At 39.0% G+C, this 26,737-nt stretch overlaps 2 protein-coding genes across 8 annotated transcripts in view; one reads left to right on the top strand and one right to left on the bottom strand.

The window, feature by feature from the left end:
* The window catches only part of Fhl2 (four and a half LIM domains 2), a 37,516-nt gene extending 29,168 nt beyond the window's left edge, over nucleotides 1–8,348 (top strand). For both annotated transcript variants that reach the window (XM_027951782.2, XM_027951784.2), the window contains 3 exons: nucleotides 317–486; nucleotides 3,010–3,196; nucleotides 7,726–8,348. In XM_027951782.2, coding sequence (XP_027807583.2) covers nucleotides 317–486; nucleotides 3,010–3,196; nucleotides 7,726–7,877 — 509 coding nt within the window. In that variant the 3' untranslated portion in view covers nucleotides 7,878–8,348. The remainder of the gene's footprint in view (nucleotides 1–316; nucleotides 487–3,009; nucleotides 3,197–7,725) is intronic.
* C14H2orf49 (chromosome 14 C2orf49 homolog) overlaps nucleotides 1–26,737 on the bottom strand; it is a 35,062-nt gene that overhangs the window by 7,452 nt on the left and 873 nt on the right. The window contains exons 2-5 of one of the 6 annotated variants that reach the window (XM_071601907.1): nucleotides 25,393–25,559; nucleotides 22,144–22,519; nucleotides 20,528–20,602; nucleotides 8,441–8,810 (exon numbers count right to left, since the gene is read on the bottom strand). In XM_071601907.1, the coding sequence (XP_071458008.1) occupies nucleotides 20,546–20,602; nucleotides 22,144–22,519; nucleotides 25,393–25,559 (600 nt within the window). In that variant the 3' untranslated portion in view covers nucleotides 8,441–8,810; nucleotides 20,528–20,545. Of the gene's footprint in view, nucleotides 1–8,440; nucleotides 8,811–15,958; nucleotides 16,486–17,481; nucleotides 20,603–22,143; nucleotides 22,520–25,392; nucleotides 25,560–26,737 lie in introns of those variants that run through there. The other 5 variants (XM_027951785.3, XM_071601908.1, XM_071601906.1 and 2 more) reach the window with 5 other exon arrangements.

The raw sequence follows: 26,737 nt of genomic DNA on the forward strand, positions 1-26,737 counted from the left end.
ACTTCTCTGTTTACAATGCCAAGAGAGACTTTTTTTTTTTTTCATTTAATATTCCCAACCACCATATTTAAAAAATAAATGTCAAGTACATACTATGTACACATATTGTTCTAGGACCTGGGTGTATGGCAAAGAAACAAAAGAAAGGCAGAGTCCTTATTCTCCACAAAATAGGAATTATTCACAGTTAGAGGGGAGCCAAAGAGCTGAAGACTTGCTCCCATCTCAAACCAGGTGGCAGCAGCCTGTGAAGGCAGAGGACCAGAACTCCAGGCCAGGCTATAACCATGCTGTTTTCTCTTGACTCTGACAATAGGTACCCGCAAGATGGAGTACAAGGGCAGCAGCTGGCATGAGACCTGCTTCATCTGCCATCGCTGCCAACAGCCCATAGGAACCAAGAGTTTCATCCCTAAAGACAATCAGAATTTCTGCGTGCCCTGTTACGAGAAGCAATATGCCCTGCAGTGTGTTCAGTGCAAAAAGGTATCTTGAGTTCCCCCTTGGGCCTTGCATGTCCCAGCTGGTTTGCCTCCGTGGCTTTCTGTCAGGTCTCCCCTTACGCAGTACCTAAGTGGCTTCAGACTGGTGTTGGTCCTGCCTTACAGCTGAATTCTCATGTGCTCCTGTGCCTTTTATCTACTGGATCTGTGTTCAGATCCTTCTTTCAAAGACATGAGCACTGCTGCTTTCTGTGATTAAAAATCCTTTAGCCCTGCTTTCCAGAATGATTCAAAAAATGCACTTGATGTTAGAGGGAAGGAGAGCTGACTTTTTAAAGCTGATCTGTAATAAACAAGAAACCAGCTGCTATATTTGAGAGAGAAGAAGATGGGGGAGGAGGGGGATGGGAGAGGAGGAGGGAAGAGGGAACAGAAGGAAAGAAAGGAGAGAGAAGATGTGAGAAGTAAAGGAGAGAAGAAGGTCTACCCATGGACAGGGGACAGATCGGTTATTAAACTGAATGTGTTCACTGACCGGAGAATCTACATTGAAACCCTTAAGTTCAACACTCCTCTCTACATTTGTAAACATGTGAAAAAAAATTGTGGGGGGAGCCCTGGCCCCATGTCTAGCCCCTCTCTTTGGCCTAGGCTTTCCTGCTAGCTCTGCCATTGTGCTGCTGGGAGGGCACCCACTGATTCTGCACAGTGACATCTTTCAGGTACATAAAGAATTGAACCTCTTGATTTGTGTGGTTGTGTGGTGTTTTCTGGATCAAGCAAATAGTGAACCATTTCCACAGGTGACCAGCTGTGGACAGGAAGCACTGTTCTTCTCTTCGTCTTTAGATTGAACTCTCATTGCTGATTTTATGCTGATTCCTCATCTCTGTTCACCCCTTTTATTCTTCTCCTCAAGATCCAAGGGCGGTTTTGATTTGCTGGCTCTTGCTGTCATCCTGCCCAACGTGGGATCTGCTCAGTTGCAGTCATGACAATACGCCTTTGTGTGCATGTTCGTTAAACCCACAAAGAGCACCCACCAGAGGTGTCATTCCTCAGGCTATGAACAAGGCCCCGGGGCACCAGGAATCACTTGATATCCAGCAGTGATCACACTGTACTGTCCAACCCAGGGGGTGTTTTCTGACACATGCTGGTGGAGGGGAATGGAGTATTAATAGAGTGGGTGACAAGAGGACCCTGGCTCACGTGAGGAGAGCGCACCGGGTGGTGCTTGGGGAATGACTCTCTTGAGAAAGCAACACTGAGGCTGAGATGCATCTGAATTAGCTGATGGGCATGGAAAGCAATGGAGGGCCCAGAATCCAGAGCTGGGGAGGGAGCACCTAGGGAGGAGAGCTGTCATGCATCCCTCTGTCTTCCCCATAGAAATATCCAGACCAACCATGTTTCCATAAATCCTTTCTGGGGATGGGAGTCACTTATAGGCAGATTATTTATGATTCATGAATGAATGAAAAAAATAGAGGATAGAAGGGAGTCCCGAATTCTAGTTCCTGTCTTGTCATTAACCAGCTATGAATGAATTCTTGAGCAGGTCACTTATAAATTTCTCTGGGTCTCAGTTTATTCATCTGTAAAAGGAAGAAGTATCTCTTCCTTCATAAGCCTTACATAAGGACCAAAGGAGTCTCCCAATTCTGTCACACTGTTCAAAAAATAAAAAGGGCAGAAAGGCAAATCTGGGGTGTTGTAGTTTTTCTGCTCTGTCTTCTGCTGCCGTGGATCTGTGGCACTGAGACTTCACCGGGACACCTCTGATATCCATTATTCATCCACTGTTTACGTGAATATGAAAAGCAACATTTGGAGGAAAATACTAGATAAAATTGAGGCATCGATGACCAGTTCACTAGTTTGCAGCTTCTTCTCACAAATGGTCTAAGGCTGGGAGACAGGCTGGGGACAAAGTCTTTGGGCCTATTTTTCCCAAAGCTTCCAGGATGCTGGTCCCTTTATGTGGCATCTGCAGGTGCTGTCTGGAGACTTTTCTCTCTTCTTGTTCCACAGCCCTTCTTGCTGAATGGGCTGAATTGGAGAGCACTGTGGGAGGAGGAACAAGGCCAGGTTTTGAGGCCACCCCAGAGATCCTCTCCTTTGTCCTCAGTACCCCTCTTCATGGATGAGAAAACTGAGATGCTGAGCTCTTGAGCCATGACTTGCCCCCAGCCACAGGGCTGGTAAGGAGTAGGACTGGGATTCAGACCCCAGTGTCCTTGATGTGGTCTCTGATCATGACCTCTCCACCACACTGTCTCCCTAGTTAGGGTGGTGGCAGTGCCCCTATGACATCTGTGCCTTAGGTCCTCACTCCCTGAAGAGCTGAGGACAGACACACCAGGACCCATGTCACTAGCAGGAACGCCTGGGGCTACAGTGAAAGTACATGGAGGGGTAACAATGGGGTGGAGTTTTACTGCTTTTTCATGGCTCTTAACAAACCTGATATTTTCTGGGTGTGATCTGCATCGTCCAGTGGCCACAGCAGAGGTGGATGTTTGGTGGAAACAGAGGCCCCTAACTTTCCCCCTTGCTCCCTCAGCCCATCACCACAGGAGGGGTCACTTACCGAGACCAGCCCTGGCACAAGGAGTGCTTCGTGTGCACTGCCTGCAAGAAGCAACTGTCGGGACAGCGCTTCACAGCCCGGGATGAGTTTGCCTATTGCCTCACCTGTTTCTGCGACTTGTATGCCAAGAAGTGCGCAGGGTGTACCAACCCCATCAGTGGTGAGTGTCCCAGGAAAACCCACTGCCAGGGCATGGGCCATCAGCCTCATGGAGCCACCTGAAGGTTGAACTAGGCCAAGCACTTCATCATGTGATGGTGTTGAAATCCTGAGACCCTCCGGGCCTTGCTGAGGTTCCGCACCTGCAGACCTGTCTTCCAAGCTTTCCTCTCCTTGGTCCAATGCTAATGCTCCAGCAGGTTCTAATGACTTCCTCCCAACACTTGGTCCCTGGAAACCATGTGGCCTGCTCTCAGGTTGATGGCTTTACTTTGGGTTGGATTATCTTTAAAAGTGAAGTCTGCAAGTCTGTGACAACTACATGAGCACCATGAAAACTGCCATTTTCAGGCTTAGCAGCTGACCTGGGCTTTTAGAAGTATGCAGTGGCTTCTTAGTGACTCTTCTGCCACAACAGACCATAAGTAGATGACGGTAGAGGGCATGGTCTTACTTTTTTTTAATCATAGTTCTCAAAGAATTTGGTAAAAATGAATCTAAAATCTTGTTGGCTGGTAGACCAGGCAGTGGACTAAGCAATTAAACATACCAAAGAAATACAGGATAGAGAGTAGACGGCTTCAGACTGAAGTCCTTTAAATGTTTACCGTGTATCGCTACACCAATGACCAGTGGGGAGAAAAAGTGAGTTTTCTTTCATGGTGTAAGAAATGTTCCATATTGTGATTTTCCAACCCTACTCAGTCAATGGTTTCATCCCTACCACAGGAAGATGGTACACACCTCTAGTACACAGTGGTTTGGCCGCATGACTTTCCTGTGTGGCTTTGCAATGTAATTACACAAACAAATTCATGCACCCCTGTTCCTATGCATTTTTCCTTACTTCCTCGGGCCTAGAACCAAGTTCACTTTTCTAGGTCACTAAAACAGTCCTTTGGTGTATAATCCAGAGCTCATTATACTCCCAATTGAAATTAAAATATAAAGAAAAAAATCACAGCACTTAAATTTTCCTATGTTAAGACATCCAGTTCTGGTCATTTATTTATGATATTTCTCTTGGAATTATTTAGAGGGGAAAATTCAGTCTTCTACCCTAACATCCTCATTAGGGAATGCTGTTTTCATAGTGGCTTCTGTCATTGTAAATGCTTATAAAATGAAACTTTCATCCACAGAAAAGCACTTTTGAATCCGATAACTAGATGTGTGGATATTAACTGCAGTTATCATCACAGCATTGAAAGAAACAACACTAGGGAAAACAAAACAGAAAACTTTCCTCTAAAACAGAAGAATTAATTCTCTGAAAAGTAATGACTTATTTTCAAGGATATATAGATGAACTTTGCAGCTAAAATATACTTTTAGCCAGATTTTCATAGAACTGCAAAGGCTCGGAGCTTAGACTGTTTCATATAGATCTTTATTTTTTACTTTTCCTTTTTAACAAAATTTAAATTATTTTTGTAAATAAATTGGAATTTGGTATTTTCCAACTTTTTTATGTGCAGTGATGCTTAATTCTCATATAAATATAGTTGATCATCATTATCAGAATCCAAACTTACAAACTTGCCTACTTGCTAAAAATTTATTTGTAACCCCAGATCGATACCTAGACGTTTTCATCCACAGACAGGCACGGGGGAGTGACAAATTTGAGTTGCCAGACACACACATTCCCAGCTGAGGAAAGATACCTATCAGAGCTTAGATGATGCCCTGCTCTCTGGTTTCAGTGCTGATACTGCAAATAAGTGTCCTTTTCTCAGTCTTTAGTGATACTTTTGTGTGTGTGTGTGATTTTTGTTGGCATCTCCACTGTTTAAAACGGTTTTCAAAGTTCTGTTTAGTGTCCCTAAGTATGAAAAGTCTGATGTGTCTTACACAAAGAAAATATATGTTAGATAAGCTTCATTCAAGTGTGAGTTATAGTACTGGACAAAAATTCAGTTTTGATGAATCTGTACTAAATCAATAAGAAACACACATAAAATAACATCATTTATTAATCAGTTGATAAAAATACTGTGACCAGAGAGGTTAGTGGGAACGTAACCCTGAGAGTTTTCTTTGGAATGATGGTTCAGTATTTGATAATTCAGTGTTCAGAAGACATTATGGGATATGACTCCTGTGAATAACCATGATCAATTGTATATACATCTTCCATTTAGGAGGACTCTTTCCCATGGGGCTGATGTTGGCTCTCATGTCTATTTGCCAGCATTTCAGAACAACAGTGGAGTTTCTAGAAGGACACTTTCTACCCTGCATGGCACCTGTCACATCTTTTTTCGTCTTCCCCTCCCACTGCTAATCTTTCTCCTAGCCCCCAGCTCCATGATATTGGGCTTATCAGGAGTGAGAGAAAGGAGAAACGTGGGATGTCAGTGATGCTGGGGCATCTGAGAAGTTGTTTCTTGGCTTTGTAGCTCACTCAGAGTGGTTTATATGCCTAAAAGAAAAAGAACCACCTTCTAGCCCTTCTTGCCCATCAATCAGTCAATCAAAGTGTGGCCTACACCACTGGTTTTCAAGCTCAGCTGCGTACTACAAACTGCTGAGGAGGGTCAAAACAACTGATGATTGAATAAATATGAGCTGTGACCTTGGCACTGGAATTTTAAAAAACTTCCCAGATGGTTCTGATATGCAGAAAAGTTAGAACTGCTGGCCTAAAGTATCAGTTGAGTTCTGCCCTGGGCCAGTGCATGGGCTCTATGGTCTGTAGGTCTTTTATAGTTCTTATGCGTCTAGAATAAGAAAAGCCAAGGAATACAGTGGAAACAAACATTGGTTATTTGACATAAGTGTTTGTTTTGGGGGTGGGCAGGGTGTTTGGGTTCTCATGACCAATCCCAGGGCCTCAATGCATGCTAGGCAAGTGGTCTACTATTGAGCTACATGCCCCAGCACCAGTAACTTTTATTTTTAAGCTCTATGATGTTTAAGACTAGAGAGTAAGCAGGGTTTTCTGGTTTGCATTGCACCAGTAGCAGATGTACTATAGTATTAGGGTACAAGAATTTGCAATGACAGGCCTGGATTCAAGTCCCAACCCTGTCACTCACTTGCTGGAAAGAGTAGCTCTAAGGCCAGCCTCCCCCATCTGAACTGGATGTCCAAGGTCAGCCTAAATGCTTAAGTTGTAATAGAACCTACCTGACAAAGTGTAGACTCTTCATGCACATCTGAGGACTCAGACCATTAGAAACGAGTCATCAGAGCGGTTACTTTGTTTTTAATATGGGGGATCATACCATTATTTCTGGAAAGAACTCTAATTGGAATTCCCTATCTACATTTCAACAGATTGTAACTGTTACATAAGTTCTGTTTTATTTCATGGTAGGCAACAGTGTACAAACCTCCTGCCCCTGATACCATAATCAGGGACCATTGTACCTTAAATATTTGATGGGGATTAGTCATCAAACACAAGTCAAGCAGTCAAACTGAAAACAAGTTACTACTTTTCTTGGTTAAAATGTTGGGGCTGTGGCCCGGCACAGTGATGCACTCCTGTAATTCCAGCAAATGGGGAGGCTGAGGCAGGAGAATTGCAAGTTTTGGCCAGCCTCAACAATTTAGCCTGACTCTTTCTCAAAATAAAAAATAAAAAGGACTGGGGATATAGCTCAGAGATAAAGTGCCCCTGTGTTAAATTCTCAGTACCATATATATGTAAAATATATATATATATATATATATATATATATATATATATATATATATATATATTCTCAGTAACACACACTCACACACACATTTTATATATATTATATAGTATGTATATATAAACATGCATGCATACACACACACACACACACGCATACATGGGGATGTAGCTCAGTGATAGAGCACTCGCCTAACATGCATGAGGTCCTGGGTTCAATCCCCAGCATCACGAAAAATATAATAAAAAATAGAATGACTGTCCGCTCCCTGACACTTTTCATAATCTGCTCCAGCTGTGTTGGCCCCTGTCCCACCACGACACTTCACCTCACTAAGCCCCCTCTTTCCTCTGCCTGTTCTGCTAGCCTGTGCTTTCAGGGCTCATCTCAGCATCTTTTCTCTTCGAGAACAACCATCCCCTCACTCCCATCTCTTCTCTGGGAGGCCTTTCTTGGCCATTCCAGGAAGAATCAACCCTCTCCTCTCCAAACCTCATCTATTAAACATAAAGTGAGCACCAGACTTGAGGCACCCAGTGAAGGCAGGAGAGAAACTCTGCTCTCACAGTTCTGATTCCTGGGAAAACATGCAATAAGTAAACAAAGAAGATAGGCACTTTTTTCACAATGTTGCTCACACCTTTTGGAACCAGTTGCTGTGCCTGTTTCTTCTGATACTTGTGAGCTCTGTGGGGCTGTGTGTAGTAGCTGATTAGATATGAATTCCCAGTTCACAGTGTCACTGGGCTAGAAAATCACTGTCACATGATGCCCATGTTGAAATGCATCAGCCTGGAATCCTTTTCCAGTGTCGGGTGCCGGTTCTCACTAGCTCACACTCCCTTCCCTCCTTCACCCTGTGTGTTGTCTCCTCTGTTCACAGGCCTGGGAGGCACGAAGTACATCTCCTTTGAGGAACGGCAGTGGCATAACGACTGCTTCAACTGTAAGAAGTGCTCCCTGTCCCTGGTGGGGCGAGGCTTCCTCACCGAGAGGGACGACATCCTGTGCCCTGACTGTGGGAAAGACATCTGAAGGACCCCTGGAGGCTACAGCTTGTGATTTCACACAAATTTATATATTTTCTTTCTCCACCAAGCAATAGTTCTGGTTCCCACAGCCACCTCAAGATTTTCCTCTTTCACTTTCAGTGATCTTCATGTTTGTTTAAATCCTTTAATCCTTATGCTAGTTCAATGGAGGGAAGGAGAAAACCCTTCTGTAAACTGTAGGTGGGAAGATGGTTTGGAATTTTTGTAATCAAGTGAGACAAATCCAAGCATAAAATTCCTTTTGAACGCTATCTTTATAAATGCATCTTTCTTTCACTGCTATTTAATTTTTAAGTGCAATTGACATATGTCACAAACTTGAAAGTTTTCCAAACTATAAATAAGGTAAAGAAGAGTTTGTATTTGCAACTCTGTAACTTCCTGTCATCTAAAGCCTAAAAGCAAGATTATGTGACTTACAATAAAGTTAATCAGAATAAAATCTTTTGCCAGACACAGTGTGTGAAATGATTAAATGCTGAGTTTCTGGGTCTAAGTTACACTTTATCCCATGGTCCAGTGATCACTGTATGGAGCTCAGCTTCTAATGGGCTGGGCCATTGCTATCTAAAATGACATCATACCATCTATTTAGAAGAAGCCTTCAATTGGCACCATATTTTCCCTTGCTGTTTTTCTCCCCTACAGTCCCAAGCACTCCCTTTCTTGGAATATAATGCTTGCCCTTTGATGCAGTAACATATGCTCTGGATGAATGGAATAGGAGGCTAAGTCAAGTCAACTTTAGGATGACTTCTACTGGGAGAGCTCTGCTTTGTTTCATTGTCCTAAACCTGCCTTCTCCTCCACAAAGTGCAGGAACACAAAAGGACACAAGCAACTTGAGGCCGGAGACAACATCTTATTCATCTTCACATTCTCAATGTCCTGGGCATTCTGGGAACCTTTAGCATTTCTGAAAAGATACAAAAGACAGAGAAGACAGAGACAAAGACAGAGCCAGTGTTGTAAAAATAACCCTCCGAGCTCATTGTTCGTCAGTAGTGTATAAAATAAACTTTGATAGCACAGTACACATTTGGGAAGCATTGAGTCACTTTATGGCATACAGCATTGCACATTTAGCCTTGGAATGGTAGCATTAGTGACCTTTCATCCTTTCGTTTTCTAAGATAATGCAATGTGATAAAATGATAAGCTGTGCCACAGAAAAATCCAGGGGGTGGCAGTATTGTTAGAAATACTTGCTAGGCTGTGAAATGGGTCTTCTGGATTTACAGTTGACTTGAGGTTTTTGCTTTAAAAGAATAACTCTAAGCTGGGCATGGTGGTACACCATGCTGGGATTACAGAATCCCAACAAATTGGGAGACTGAGACTAGAGAATTGCAAATTTGAGGCCAGCCTTAGCAACTTAGCCAGGCCCTATCAGCTTAGTGGTAGAGTATTCCTGGGTTCAATCTCCCCCGCCCTCCCCCCCACACATAGATAACTCCATCCCTCATCAATTGTAATGTCATTTTCTACCTCATAATATAAAAGTAAAAGCACTCCAGATTTCATTACAGAGCATCTTATCCACTCCTCACCATCTTACCTGATCCAAAATTAAGGGAGTTCCATTTTGAGTAAAAAGTTTCAACCGGACTAATCATCAAATAATCATTTTGAACAAAAATATTTTAAAATATTTTGGAACACTGGAGTTTGATCCAAAGCAGGCAGACATTGAAGGGAAGCGGAATCTTAGAATAAAAGAATGGTCCTGTTTTTATGGCTATAGCAGGTCCCAGTGAAACAGCTAAAACTCTGTTAGCAAGTCTTTAGCCTCACAGGCTTGAGGAATCAGAGGCCAGAGTTTGGGATAAAGAGCTCCTGGAGTATGAAAGAAAAGTCCTGGGAAAAAAAGAGCCCCAAGTTCTCTGAACCTCCTACAAATTTCTGGCTATAGGCCAGACTCCAAACAGCCCTGACAAGCAAACATACTTATTGGGTGGGACTTTAGGAATGGTGATGTGCAGAGCTCAGGTGACCCTCTTCCTGCTGTGAAATGATAGACATAAAAACCCATCACTTCTCTGAAAATTTCCCTAAAGGCATACAACTGATAGAGAAACATGAATTCAGGGAAATCTTCTACTCTTAGCAAGCAGTGACAGTCCATAGCATTGGGGCCACACCTGGCCCTAACCCATTCCCACTCCCCAGCCTCATGTGACCAGCTCTGTGTGAGTGCAGCCAAGAAGGTAATGGCTCCCTCTGCCCCAGGAGAGACAGGCTGAGAATCCTGGGGTTCGAAACGCCCTGGTCCACTCTGCTCATAATAGAGGTTCCATATTGGAAGGGGCAATCTGAAAGACCAAAGCTATCAATCCTCTCACTGAGAAGGGACATTACTGCAAAGCCCAGGGTGGAAGGGAATGGGGTGGAATTGGGGTGTGGTAAAGAGGTAGGCTCTGCTGAGGCTGGTTTCAAACTTGCAATCCTTGGTCTCAGCCTCCTGAGCCTAGGATTATAGGTGTGCACCACCACACCCAGCTTAGCTCAGCAGCTCTGCCTGAGGAGACTGATATTTGGTACCAAGCTCTGAGAAATCTGCCTAAGGGGATTGTCAAAAGCAATACAGATTTGCTGGCCCAATTAAGTGGGGGTTAATAACTCTTTGATAGCTGTGGGAAATGTGGCAAAATGAAAGACCATCCTAAACTTTAATTACGGGTTGCCAACCTATAACAGAACATTTCTAACATTTCAGAAGGTTCCTTTGTGTTCCTTCCAAAAAGGTAACTACTAGTCTCACTTCTGTCACCATAGTTGAGTTTTGCCCGTTTTGTGCACTTTTTTTGGCGTATGTTCTATTAAAAAAAAAAAAAAACAACTTTACGAACTGTATTGCTTTACAGCCTATCAGAATTTGCTCTTTATTTCAGCATTTTAGAAGTAATTGTGACCCAGTGTCTCTGCACTTAATGCTCCTTTGAGTTTGTTTAATATTTTTCATCAAATTTGAGAATGTTTTCAGCCATGAAATTCTATTTTTTCTCGTCCATTTTTCTCTCCTGGCAGTTCCATTATGCCTATGTTGGTATGTTTAATGTTGTATCACATTTCTCTGAGGCTCTGTTCACTAGTCTTTGTTCTTTCTTCTCTGTTAGATTTTATCATCTGTTGTCTAACTTCACATATTTTTTTTCCTTCTCCCAATTCATATCTACTCTTGAGCACAACTAGTGCATTTTTCATTTCAATTGGTGTACTTTTCAATTCCAGAATCCTATTTGATTCTTTTTTGTACTTTGTTATTTTGTTTGGTAATTATCACACCTCCAATTCTTTAAACATAGAACTAAAGGATTAGTTCTTTTAATACACATATGTTTGGCCAGTGTTTGGTGAGAGGTTCTACTTATTAAGCACTTTGAGTCAGTAAGACTTCTGCCTTTGCTGATGTATCCATGTGAGAATCGAAGGTGCTTTCAAGTCCACTCTGCATCCCACTCTGGTTGCTTCTTAGGTGCAGCACAGTTTATGCACAATCTTTTGGACCCTTTCAGAGGTCTCTATGAACTAAATCCTGCCCACTACCTGTTTTCTTTAAAAAAAAAAAATTGTATTGCCATACAGCCATGCCTTTTCATTTATGTACTGGGGGTGTGTGAATACATCAAACATATATATTTTCACCAAGCTGTATAATTTTTTAACTTATACCCCAATAAAAATATATCAAAATATGTATGTTGTGCTTTTTTATAGTTTCCTGTAATGGGCAGTCATTTTAAAGCTTACCTTTTTTTTTCTATACACAGCGAGCAAACATGTTTGATCTTCCTTGATCTTCTCTTGATTACTCTCCCATATATGAAAACTTCATGAGTATGTCTCTACTGCATGTTTCTGCAGCAGGTCACACTGGGTACATTGCCTCCTTGCATGCTTAATTTTGAATTGTGTTAATCATTGCCTTCCCCCTCACCTCACTTCCCCCATACCATGGGACTAAGAATGGAACCCAGGGCCTTATTTATATAAGTGCTCCACCACTAAACTACATCACCACCCCTGTTAAATTTTATTTTGAGACAGTCTTGCTAAGTTGCCCAGGCTGGCCTCAAACTTGCAATCCTCCTGCCTCGGCCTCCTGTGTAGCTGATTACAGGTGTATGCCATCATAGCCAGCTAATCTCTGCCTTCTTAAGATTCTCCATGGGTGTCTACTGAGACTTAGAATGAGGATGTCTTCCTGCAGTGGTGATTTTTTATTGCCTGTGCTAGCATCTTAGACTGATGAGGGGACTGGAACTACTCCCAAGACACTTGCTGAGACACTTTTAACATTCTTAGTGATGGAAATTTTTGGCTCAGATTCTATGATAGCCTGCTTTCATCCCACCTCATCTTTCTGCTTTCCTTTTTTATTCTCTTGCTACTTTCCTGTTTTTTCTTCTTCCACTTTCTTTTCATCCGTCCCTCATAGGTTTTGTTCTAATTCACTCATCCTATGTGGTACTGTCCTTTGAAGTCATACCTAGCAGGTTCTGTCTTGGAGGGCTGAACTTTCATTTCTCTCTCCCTTATAGTTTGGACAAAGAATCAAAAGAAAATGGCCTACTCTGTGTTCTGGCTTTCTCTTAGGTTTTGCCTATAAGATCTTTGGTGCTTTTAAGATTTAAATATATACATATTTTTTTTTCTAGTATAATTGTTCCTTACATTTAAGAAGTCAGAGCAAGGCTTTTACTCTGTTTAACATATGAAAAACTTAACTATAAACATTGTACTAATTACTTCCTGTTACACATTCTACAATTTTAAGATTTACATTGATTTTTCTCAATCTCAGCTTCTTAAACTATAATTTAAATCTAAACGATATTATACAATAAGTTATATACTTAAAGTTAGATACTGTAAAGTTCTTAAGAGCTAGTCTAACTTCAACCAAAACTGTGAAAATCCAGTCACTGAAAAGCTGAAGAAACACTTTAACCATCACTCCACATGGACTGTGACCATGGAAAGAAGCTCAGTACATGTGTCTGCTGTGGTGTCATGTGCCCTGGAACTACACTAGTTACTAATCTCTCAACACTGTCCCATAGTGAAAGCTTCACCTCTGCAAAAGAACTCAATGTTATTAGTAGAGCATAATCTTAGAGATAGCACCGAAATCCCTGTCATCACACAGACGGAGCCCAGGCTATATGCTAAACACATCATTGACTTGCCATAGCTGGACCCAATTCAAAATGTCAGCACAGGGCTGCCCTTGAGGAATAGTCAGGCCCAGAAAAATTCCCTAACTCCCTTGGAAAAAAAAAAATTTTTTTTTTAAATTAACTATACCAAAGCAGAATAAAAATGGCATTAACTGGGTTGGGGTTGTGGCTCAGCAGTGGAGTGCTCACCTAGCACATGCAAGGCGATGGGTTCAATCCTGAGCACCACATAAAAATCAATCAATAAATAAATAAAATAAAGATATTATGTCCAATTACAACTAAAAAAATATCTAAAAATGGTATTAACTGATATATCAATTAATCACATTGCTTTACAAATTTAAAATATGCAAAATGTGTAATCCTCCATTATCTCTAGTGACGCTCATTCAGACCTGAGGACACTTTTCATTGTTTGCTTGCTTATTAAATGACAAACTTAAGGGTCTTAGGGATAAGCATAAGGTAAATCCTATAAGAAAGAAATAAGAAACAGAGTGAAACCCAACTGCTTGACAAAGGAGGAAATGAAGCCCCAAAAGAATAAAGCTTACTCAACTGCAGAGACGCCAACATGTTAGAAACCAGGTTTGATTCCTAGTCATTGTGCTCTAAAATATGAATTATTTTCTACAAAGATCATTATGATGCAAATTCTATCTCCGAATACACATGCAGTCTTCTTAAACACTGAGAAGGAAATGTCCAGATAATATACATTCCCAAATGTGCATAAACTATGAAACCAAACTTTTAGTTTAAAAAATACTAGATAATAATTTACAAAAAAAAAAAAAACCCAAAGTGACTTCATTCCTGACATCTATAGGCCATAGTCTATAAAAGCATTTAAACAACTAGACACATATGAATAAAATTATTTCCCAGGTTTCAGGAATCTTCTAAAAGAAAAATCCATTAGTTTTGTTTTTGGTTGGTTTCTCCAGGCTTTAAGGAATTAAAGAACACATATAAAATATATTTAAAAATATAACTAAAACACTATTTCATATTGCAGAGACTGCTGAGATTTTAATTATTAAATGTTCTTTAGATTTCTTCTCAAACGATTGTTTGGACTGAAATCAATTGGAACTGATAAAAACATGGTCCTTGAGAACAGGGACCCTGTCTTATTTACTGAAACACTTTATCTAGAGCCTGAACAGAGAAGACATTATTGTTGAATGGATGTTTGTCCAGGAATTTTAAGAAACTGGAGAAAAGTTAATTTAGATTTGTCTTTTTAATTAAAATGTTAAAACTGCAAAACTCTCTTTTAAATAATATAACTTTTTAACCCTGGAAATGAGAGATATATCTGAGACTGGAAGCAAAAGGAATTATATATAATTATGATCTAACTGATAAAATTTTCTCAACTATTTTAGGCTAGCAACTCTTTAGCTGCTAAAATGTATACTGGAATTGAACAGTTAAGTCAACGGATGGTGGTTGGTGAGAGTCATCTTCCTCACTGTTGGAGTGGGAGACCTAGACATCAATATGAACTTATATTTGACTTACTACAGCCAGACAGGGCTAGAGTTTGGATCTGGACTGTTCCCCAAAGCCCATGTATTAAAGGTTTTGACCCCCAGCAAGGTGCTATTAAGAGATGGTGGAACCTTAAAGAGATGCCTAGTAGGAGATTCTAGGTCATTGGAGGCATGCCTTCAAAGGGGACTGTGGAACACTAGTCTCTTTGCTTCCTCCATGAGGTAAGCAGTTTCACCACATACTCTTGCCAAGATGTGCTGCTCTGCCACAAGCCCCAAAGTAACAGGGCCAACTGTTGCTGTCAGTTGAGAAAGCCTAGAAGCAATGGTACCCCAATAGCAATGAGAACATCTAGTGCCCAGAACTTGATTTTTAACCAAAGATGAACCAAGTCTCCTTAGAGAAGTGGCTGATCCTAAGACTTGGGCCAAAAGTAAACAAAATGAACCTACTACACTCTATAGTGCCAAAAAATAAGGATGTGCTCAAAAGAAAACATTGAGGCAAAGGGAGCAGGAGCTAACTTGAAAGAGCTTTTAATGGCCAATGCTAGAATAATTTGAGGGGGGAGAAAAGCATTAAATAAACAAATGTATAAAGTTAGTTTCCATGAGTCCATACATAATCAAATATACTTGATACTTGAACAAAGTACAGCTTAACTCCCTACTCTTTAAGTGATGTCCTCTCAAAGAGCACAATAAGAAAAAGGAGAACAGGAAAGTCTTAGTGGAGAAACCTGATGAACACTACTTAAACTTTAAAACATCATGTTTCTGGTATGTAGCCTTAAAATAATGTGATGAAAACAGCACTTCACCTCCGTGTCTTCGCCCCAAACCCATAGCCCCAATTTAATCATTAGAAGAACATTAGACAAATCCCAGTTGAGGGACATGAGAAACTACCTGACCAGTATTCCTCAAAACTGTCAAGGTCAACAAAAGCAACAAAAGTCTGAGGAATTGTCACAGCCAAGAGGAGTCTAAGGGTACTTGATGACTAAGTGGTATTATGGGGAGGATCCTGAACAGAAATTGGATACTAGGTAAAAACTAAGGAAATTTGAACAAAGTATAGAGTTCAGTTGATTTTAATTCCTTTTGACAAATAATCCATACTATGTTAATATAAAAACTGAGTTTGAGATATAGAAAAACTCCTAAGAAGTTTATTACTAAAAAAGTTAAAGAATTATAAAGCAAGGCAGTATGGACATAATAGAAGTTATAGGTATAGTGTTTTTATATTTTTAAAAAATATTGTCTTCTATGACTGGTAGAGTATTTTACAGTTTCTTAAAGGTTTAACTATGAGTCAAACAAATATCAATATTTTAGTTCAAACTACCACAAAGACAAAAAAAAAAAAAAAACTTCACAAGAGGAAAAAAGATTTTTATTTGCTTATTAGGCTCATTAGACTTACTTTTTAAAAATGAAACTGAATAGTTTAGTTAAATCTGAGCAGTTAACAGCTGCCAATTGCTCTTAGACTTAAATTCAAAGTACTCACCATGGATGGTCATGTAAATGTCTACATAATGTGGCTTCCACCTGACTTCTCCAACTTCAGTTAATACCATCCTTCCCTGTTTTCACTGACTTGGGCCACACCAGTCTTTCTGTTTCGAAAAATCTATTCAGGGCTTCCACATCTTGTCTGGTCTGGTATCTGTCACCTACTCACCGGGCAGCAAATTACCCTAACACTTAACTGGCTTAATCTTCGTTTTACTTACCCCTGATTCCGTGAATCATCAGAGACTGATCTCACCTGGACAGTGATGCAGCCAGTCAACTTGCAGCTAGACTGGAGACTGGTGACTAGTGGTCACATGTCTGGTGGTTAGTGCTGGCTGTTGGCTGGGCCACATATTTCCAGTTGGGCAAGCCTGGGCTTTTTCACCTAGTTGCAGCAGGGGTCCAAATGTGAAAGTATGAGTACTCATTTGACCAAAGAAAGTTATGGCCTGTCCATACACAAGTGGTAGGAAATAGACTCCACCTTTGAAAGGAGGAATGGAACAAAGCAGGATATGCAACCATCTAAAACTGACCACGTGAAGGATGCTTTTCCTGAAAGTTTCCATAGCTGTCCCTCAGCCATTCTCCCCTTAATGTGTCTTCTCCTCCAAGAAACCTTTTCTAACCACAATATTTACAGCAGCTCCTCACCCTACCTTCCTTAACCCTCACCATTTCATGACCCTGTTTTATTATTTTCTTTCCATCATTACAATTATCCATTATTTCACTGTTCACTTATTTGCTTTCTCCATGAGAACAGAAACTTAATGTGCCTTGTTCACTGCTAATATCTTGAACAGTAGGCACTTAAAATACATAGGCAATTCACATTTTTATTTTTTATTCTACTACAAGATAATCAAGTTATTAAAAATTATAAGAGTATAGCACTTCAGTTAGTAAACTGCACTTAATAATCTAAATGGATTTTGTTTCTTCAGTCCATACAAAAGAATGAAAGATCTACTTTTTAAGACCCAAAACAGAAAATTACCTGAGATTTTTCCAAGTTTCTTTAGAGCTTTAGTCTTCATATGTAACAACACTGATACCAGTTTAAAAGTCAGTGGTTTTCATTTTTTAGGTCAGCACAACACAATCTCTTACTTGAATCTCTGGTTTGCCCCATTTTGATAGGAAAACTTATTACATGGGAAGGTTTGGGGACTTCTTTCTCTTTCAGGGCATAGAGGCAATCAACACATCAGTCTCTACAGCACCCTGATATCCCCCAAAACCTGACTACTCTAAGCTTCCACTTAGAGAAGGTTATACAATAAAAAAAAAAAACAACACTTTCCATTTAGTTTACTCGAATGAAGATGAGTCACTATTTTTTCATTTTATTTTTTATGAATGACAGATCTATTCAAGATAGTTTTACTCAGTTTATTTAAATAATAAGGCTACTTAAAAGACTTTTTACATACAAAAATGTACATAACAAGGTGAAACTTTTCTGTACTGAATTACAAAACTTGCACAAGCATTTAATAAAAGAGCACACTTAAAAACATTTTGACCATTTGGTAGCCTCTAAAAATTACTGAAGTTCCACAGTAGTAAATAGAGGAAGCTCTTACATACATATATGATTTACTCTACTGGCAGTTTTACTTAATGTAAGTTTTTTAAAAGTCATTGCTATTGAATGAGTCTCTAGATCAGTTTTAGAATGGTCTCTCAAAACTTAAGTCAATCAAAATATTATTTCAAATAAAAATTTCAATTCTGAAGAATTTTAACACTAGCAAATATAGCCTCATAGTAGTAGTAGCAAACCAACTTTCCAAGGCGCCTGGTAGCTGTCTAGATTAATAAGGCTAGTTTGGAAAACTGTAGTGCCTTTACAGCCACTAGGAAGCAAGTTAGTGCCCTGGAGCTGCAGGGTCTCGAGACTGCAGAATTCACATGCAGTCTATGATCCCTTAAGTGCAAAAGGACTGGGGTTAGCCTATCTTTGCCCCTTAGTGAACAAGTAGGACTAAGCAATATGACTTGCAAAATAAGCCTAAAGCTTAGGATCTCAGAAAGGACATGAATGGAAGAAAGAAACCATTTGGGACAGAAGAGAAGAGGAAAACAGGGAACAAAATGAGAGAGGGGAAAAAAACAGCAAGGCCCACCTGCTGATGGCAGAAGTGGTGCCTCTTACCATACCTCACAAGGCACCCATTGACTCCAATGCCATTAGTTTGCCTAACCCAACAATAAAATCTGGCTTTGTTGGAATACAGAATCAAAAGCAACACTATCAACCCACCGTAGCAAGTAAAAATTATTCTAAAGTTGTACACCATTCAAATCAAGTCCTCCTAAACTGTTAAGCAAACCAAAACATCACTTCAAAATTAGACTCCCAGTGCTGCTGGCTCCTGATTCCCAGCATTCGGCAAGCTTCCTTATGTGGAGAAAGTCATTTTGAGACAAGCTCTATCCATATACCTTCAGATGGCACAGCGCTCTAAGATGGTGGGAGTATGTAATACACAGGGCATGGTTTAGCACTTCACCTTTCAAACTCAAAATAGCTCAATAATATGCTGCTATATGAGCACTGATTCTGAATGTTCATAATATAAACTTCAATTTGAAGCAACAATGTTACACAGTTCAGCTGTTATTACCAACCTACTCTGTAAGTTAAATATACAAATTAAAAATTAATTTCACTGAGTAACTAAAAAAAAGTTCCCACTGACTTAAAATCGTCAAATGGCTAACTCTCTTAACTAAGAGAGCAATACAGGTGGAGGCAGAGGGGACAACTGAATAGAAAATATAATTTGTCATTCTACCGTAAAATCTGTACTTTAAATCTCCCTTAATATATATTTACGCATAGGATCACAGTTCCCAATAATATATATATATATATATATATATATATGTATGTATATGTATATATCAGCCCTGCAGATAATAATATATTTAAAAATTTACTGTAACATCAACAATTTATGCAACACTTAGTACATATCAATTTTGTCTTACACGTACAGATTTGCAGTCTGGAGTAAAGGCAGAATGGTTAAAACTATAGAATTAAAGTCTTAGTACAGTACTTACCTGCAAGGCTGAATTAGTTTTTTGTAAGGCTATTTAATAGCTGAACTAAAATGCTTGGTTTAACAAATCAAGAGAAATGAGGCTCCTCTAAAAGCATATTGAAAAAGGTAAACCCCAATTTGAAGATCAATCATACAAGGAAAAAAAGTGCAAAGTAACCTTTGCTCTTGGTTAGAAATATATAGCAAAAAAGTAGACACTTGAATCCATGAACATGACATAAACCTATTTTCTCACTGACTTCCATTACACAATTGGAGTGATAGTACTCAAACAAAAATTAAAAACAAAACACAACAAAAGAAACTTGTAGATGATTCTGCATGGGACAGCCATATTATACTACATGCAGCCCATCCAGCTAGGAGCCCATTTTTCCTGTGCTGCACTCTACAGTGAATTCTGCCGTCAATAGCCCCTACACTGCCTACTCCAGAGCACACTGATTTTTTTCCCCCCGCTTACTGCCATACTTTCTGGACTCTCCTAAGTTCTAGAATTTTATGCCCCTCCCTATTCTCTAAACATTTTCCCATCAAGTACCAAACTCTAACATGATTATTCAGCCTACAGATTTTTAAATGAACTTAATTTTAAAAAGATTTTAAGCTCCCAGGAGGAAGTAATGGCTGAACTCAGAGTGAGATCATTGACTGATTATGAAAAGAGTAGGCAGGACTGTTGCATGACAAGAACATTCTAAGGGATGGACCGACCAGTCAGCTTATAATCAATCAATTCTATTATGCTTCCAGGGAAGAAGCAATAGCAAGCACTGACTTCCCTTTTGTTTTTTATGGGAAGAAGCAATGTAACAACTGAAGAACAGCTATTTTATTTGTATATATGAAATAGTTTCCAACAGTACCACCAAGATTCTTTTCTTAGTGAATCCTTGAGGACAAGTGTGGCAATATTTACTAAAATACTGCAATGAACTGTTATATGCTTCAGCTTGGGAAAAGAAATTAATAAAAATGGTAAATCAATATATGAATTAAAAAAAAAAAAAATCCTCAAATGTCCCCAAAGACTCTTAAAGAGACTAATGAGAACAATTTTTAAAAGTCATTAGATGCTTTGTGCCAGATTTGCAGCTAATGATCTGACCAGGGTCAACGTAAATGACACATATTAAGCCATTATTTTAAAAAAGAAATTCTTTCATAATCAGGATATGAAAGACAAATTTTAAAAAGGAAGGAAGGGACAGAAGGTGAGAAAGAATGACTATTTTTTTTAACCTGTTTTGAACCTCTTAGGAAAATTCCACAATAATCAGGATTTTTGTAAATAGTGTCAATCAATATATGTGAACTTGTTTGAAAAACTACAATTACAGTTATATTTACATTTTTGGAAACTTCCCTTCACGGCCATGTAACATGTTGTATCTTCCTCTTCGTTTCTGGGGGCTTCAGGTTATTCTAAAAAGACACGAACAGAAACCAATTGATACCTACAGAAATGTCGAGAACAGCTAAAGAAACACTAAAGCACCAATGGTTATTAAGGTACTAATGGAAGGTCACTGCTGCCATCTGGTGGGAATGTAGCTCAAGACATTAGGAAAAAATAGGTCTCCAAGACTGGTCTCTCTATGGTTTTCCAATGTTTGCACATCAGAATAACCAAGAGCACTTAAAAATATGCCTAAGCATGATCCTTATCTCAAAACCAATGAATCCATAAAGGTAGAGATGACGCTCTCACTTCTTTCGTTTTTCTGGTAGCTCCTTAGGTGATCCCAATAATGCAGAGCCGGGAACCACTGACAGCTAGTCCAGATCCACTTCCTCCTTGCCTAGCCAATGTCCTCCGCAACTTCAGAGTTCAAAAGCAGTGGGAAACATGAACAATACAAGAAAACATTTATCATTTATAGCTATCTCATACCTCTGAAAGAGGAAAATTCCTTTGGATAAGAGCCTGGGGAAAAAAATCCTCAAGGCTCACTCCTTACTGCAGGATTTACTCTTCCAATTCTCATCCCACACCCTCCTCCTCTCCCACAAATGTGGGTAAATAAGGAAGGAAGCAGCTTGGTGTCCTAAGCGTGGGCCTTGGGATCAAGCAGACCTAGGGTCAAATTGCAGTTTGCCCACTTTCTAACTCTGGAACCCTGGACAAGTTTATTTAAATTCTCTAAACTTCTGTATCCTTGACTGTGAAAAGGGGATAACAACAGTGCTTACTTCATGGGATTGCTGATAAGATTCAATGAATAAGTAAATGCTGGTTAAGTAACTTTCTTTTTCCAGGGTCTATATTTCAGAATGTCTAAACTATTCTTGAGTTTCAATCCCTCTGACATTAGAAGATGATAATAAAGCCAAAATATACTACAGGAATAATAGCTATAAAACTGCTAGGTGTTTAAAGATAAAATCACTTTTCTGAGGAGTCTAAGGAAAGACAATGAGAGCACACATGACAGATTCTCCCAAACTTCCTAACTGTCCAAAGTTAGATACACTTGAGGGGTAGGGAAAACCATTAGGAATTATAAAGAGATTCTTGTGTGATTTCAAGGTAAGTACAAACAGACCTGAGGTCAGGGTCCAAATGCTATTTAACAAATATATTACCCTGGATAAATTACTTAGCATTCTGAGCTTTACTAATAAAGGAGTACTCTCTCCTTTTAGTTTCAAGACAGTGAAAAACTGATGAGAAAAATCTAGAAAAAGTGCCTAATGCTCTCCATATATACCTTTTAAACAAATAAATTGAAGGAATCTTTAAAAATACTAGATTTAAAAATAAGGCATATAATAATAACTTTAAAAAATAACAATGGATTTTAAAACTCCAGGGTTCCAACATATAAGTGATGAGATAGGAAAATTCGACAGGAGATAAAGGGTTCAAGAGGATCAAGCAGCATCAGTGGGCTAGTCAGGCTATAAAGGAACTGCTCACGCTTTGGTCACACCCCTTACTGGCACAGAAACCACTCCATACTTACTGCAGCCTCTGTTTCTTCTTTAGGAGCAGCTCGCTTTAACTTGACAGGAGTAGTTCCAACAGGGGACAAAGGTGGTGACTTCATAGTGCCTGAAGGACTTTTTCTATGCATTAAGTCATGGTTCTGTTTAGTGTCATTATTATTGTGTTCCGATTTATCGTTCGTAGGCAAATTGGAAGACAAAATTAGGGGTGAAACACTTGAAGAGGAATTTGATAATTTTCGAAAGGCATTACTGGTAAAGCTTGCCTGAGGGGGAGGCTTGAGTCGATCATTGTCTCCATTCTCTGTCTTTCTTACTTTTATGCTTGTACTTGTTGAGCTTCCATCAAATACAATGAGAGGCCTTTTCCTTAACCCATCTACAGTGTTACTCCTGAAATCAAAGAGAAGCGCTTTTGAAAAATACTATGTGGGATGGTAAACCAGTTCACTGGAATTCAAAGTTAAAAATAAATAAATAAATAACCAACAAGACTACTGATAAGACAAATGTATGTGAGACTACTGGAAATGAAATTATGTGTTCACTCTAAAAAATAATTTTATAGTGCTCTGTTTTAAAGCATTAAGTATTTCAAGAAATTCAGTTAGATTAACATATACAAAAGATGCAGTTATTTTTAAAACAACAATTAAACATCTAACACTAGCCCTTAAAACAGGATTTCCAAACAAATTACTGACAAAGTTATATTGACCACATAACTGCAATGCTATTATTTCAAAAACTATATGAAGACTACCACAATGGCACCCCACAAACAATGAAGAACATTCTTATTCCTGTTACTAAGCCTGTAGGGCCATAGTAATATTTGTACAATTTTAATCATAAGCTTTGGCAAGAGTCTTCATGTTTTGCTTTTCAAAATCTAATTTATATTTTATTTTATTAAACATTTTTTTAGTTGTCAGTGGACCTTTATTTTATTTTATGTGGTGCTGAGAATCAAACCCAGGGCCTCACACATGCTAGGCAAGTGCTCTACCGCTGAGCCACAACCCCAGCCCTCTAATTTACATTTTAATAGTAAAGGTAAATGCACTTATTTAACTTGAGTTATATAGCAGATTTATTAAAAAAAAAAAAAAAACCTTAAATATGTTAAAAGAAATTGAGCAGTAAGTTACCAGCAAAACTCTTTAACTTCACCAAAGTGCTATCCAAGGATCAACAACATGAGTGCCATCTTGGGAGCTTATAAGAAACACAGAATCCAGGGACTCACACTGAACTACTGAATAAGTCTTAAAATCAGTATTTTAATGAGCTTCCTAGGTAAATGGCCACTCACCAATCCTTAAGTCACCATTTAGTTTCATTTTGTAGATGATGAAAAAATAAGTTCAGTGTTTGCTCAATGCCATTATAGAAAAGAAAAGGAGAGCAGGATTCATCAGCATTGGGGCATTCAACCTAAGATTCAAGGGGCACACTGAAGTTGGAGAAGCTTGGCACCAGGGAGCTAGTTCTAGCTGTGCGTGACCTTAGGATGCCATAGTACTTCTCTGTATCTCTGTCAAGGGCCACGTGTATGCTACTTGACATTGCAAGATCTCTCTTAGAGCTTTCCAATTTCAATGCTTGCTGAGTCAAGAATGACTATAAATTTTTAAGATAGAGCCAAAGATCATTTCCAAAATGACACTGCAGGATTATCATGTGTTGCTTTGAAGGGAAGTGTAACCAATGTTTACTAGGACAATGTGCCTGTAAGAGCTGATGAAGCAGAAAATACTGTCTGAATATCAAGTAAAAAAAGAAAAAAGCAAATTAAAAGGTATATGCCATGTAACCCATAGCCTGGCAGAAGCTAACACTAGTGCAACTTGTACTTAATGTAACCATCAAGCTAACATGATGCTTAATCTGAACTAGTTCCTGATCAAAGTTGAGACTGTATGTACATTTATTTATGTATTTATTTACAATTAGGTAGAGGAGATTGAACTCAAGGCCTTGCACATTGATAGGCGAGTGGTCTACCACTGAGCTACATCCCAAGTCCTTAAATGCAGTTATTTTTCAAAATGACTATGAGCATATGTGTCCTTCGAGTATTCTCATGCTTGGGGAATAATCTCAATCATGAGTTTTTCTTGGCAATCAGATTAAAACCACTAATCAACTCAGAGCTACATATTCCTTCTTACCCCAGCCCTCCTACTCTGTCATCTCCCACTGCATCACCCATGACAATAATATAACAATAATACCCACTGGTGATAACACAATCATAGGGGAAGATCATTTGGGGATCTTAGAACATTTTGTTCACATTAAGTAGCCACTGATGTTGGTCACTCAAATGTAATTTTCTTTAAAAGGGGGAAAAGTCATTGGCTTGTGGATTTCATATTTTTTTTTCCCTGAAATTTAAAAACCTTAAACAATGTACCAGAAATGAGATGGCACTCTTTGCTTCTACACTGTTCAAAGACCTTAGGATATTACTTGACTGGTCTTTTTTGCTCAAAATTTTAGAAATCCTGTTGGTTCTACCTCCTAAATACATTCAGATCCTAGCCTACCCAATCACTACCTTAGTTAAAGCTACTGCCATTGTTAAAATTACACCGCAGATTCCTAATTGATTTGGCAACTTCTACCCCTATAACTGCTTCATCTTAAATCACTTCACAGTATAGCAGCCAGAGTGGTCTGGTTAAAATGTCATTTGATAGGGTTATCCCTGTCACTGGCTCAAAATCCTATAGTGGTTTCTCATCTCTGAGTAAAGTCAAAGTCTTCCATGATTTGACAATCTTCCCCGTCGTCCCTAATACACCTCTTGCCTCCTACTCTCTCTGCTCCAGGCTGATGGACACTTTGCTGCTCCTGGACACATTTCCAATGCAGGGTCTTATCTTCTGCTGGAATGCTAGCTTGCTCCGTACTTCCTACTGAAATGTCATTTCTCAGTAAGGTTGTTCCTGGCCACTTTGCCAAAAATTACAATTCCTCTTCCTGTTTTACCTTTCTCCTTAGGATGTGTCACTATGTAACATACCACACACTAAACTTTTATTATTATGTTTCTCCCAATTGATATGTGGGTAGGGAATTTTATGTTTTACTCACTGCTACAAAGCACAGTGCCTGGTGTTCAATGAATTGTTGTTATTCAATATTTATTTATTTATTCAAATAGATTTTTTTAAAAAAACTTCAAGTTTACCTGAGGTAAAACCAAAATTGTTTAGGTATATAAGATAAAACGAAAACCAGAACCACTAAAAAAGTACCTTTTTGTCTCATTTTTTATCTCATGTTGTTCTCTTTTCTTTTCCATCATTTTCCCCCATCTATTCTTTGGCAATTCCCTCTGAGGCAACGGTATGGCATGCTGAACATAAAGATCAGTAAGATTGTCTTTGTTTACTCTTATGTCATTTTCAACAGTTATGTTCTTCTGTGGAAAAGGAAACAAAAGTAATTTCAAAACATCTTTCATTTTAATAAGTAACTTACTAATATGGCAAAACATTATTTCTTAAATAACAAATTACAAAACCATTTTCAGAATGACATACTAACTGCAAAGTCCCATAAGTTTCTTCTAGAGGTGATACTATTGATAGGTTAAGCCCTGGAAATATTAGGTTCAGCCTTATCTGAGAAACAATGGTCACATGTCCACAGTGTGACATGGACTGCAGCCCACAACTCCAGCCAAAACTCCAGGCATCAAGATCATTTCCAGAACATCATCTTAATCTATAAAAGGGACTGAAAATGAGGGACTTCCTGGGGGAAACAGATAAAAGAAAGCTAATGATTTCCACATTTCTGTCAATAAACTAACCTGAATGTTATTATTATGATTTTCAGATGGGTGAGATGGAGGCCCCTCACCCTGTTATTTTCACATTTCTCTGTTGTAGTGTTTTTGTTGTTGTTCTGAAGATTGAACTCAGGGCCTAGCACATGTTACTCAGTCACTGTAGTACTTCTTTAATTGAGGTTAACTACGAAGACTTAATATAGCAGTGCAGAAGGAAACTACATTCCCCTCACTGATGACAGTAGTAGTATATCAAGTAGCTTACAGTCAATGCTCAACCATCCCTATCTAAATAACCTCATTCTCCCTCACTTTTCAATTTGTCCTTGACATCAAGGAAAACATACAGCATAAGCAAAGGAATAGTTATGAAGACAATTTCGATTTAAGAAGAAAAATGAGAATGAAAATAAGATAATTAGTTCTTCAACTTCAATTCAGAAAGGCTGGAAAACTTCTGTTTTGTAAAACCTGACAAAACAAGTCAATATGGTATAATGAACTTAATTTTTAAAAAAAATTAAAAGCACAATTTTACTTCTTTCCCTTGTATAGTGACCTACTGCAATTTTAACTCTGCATTCGCTTAGAAGTGGGGGAAAGTCTGGTGATTCTCTTGGACAACATGTCCAGAGGCTTTATAGGCTTTGGGAAACACTGCCTATGGACAATGATTCTCAAAGTGCAGTCCTTGGACCGGAAGGAAGAAAGAATGCAAAATTTCAGGCCACATCTCAAACCTAATGAAAGTGAAACCGAATGGAGCTCAGCAATGTGTGTATTAAACCTTTGGATGATTCTGATGT

Source organism: Marmota flaviventris, chromosome 14 (assembly GCF_047511675.1).
Source record: "Marmota flaviventris isolate mMarFla1 chromosome 14, mMarFla1.hap1, whole genome shotgun sequence".
NCBI classification, from domain to species: Eukaryota; Metazoa; Chordata; class Mammalia; order Rodentia; family Sciuridae; genus Marmota; species Marmota flaviventris.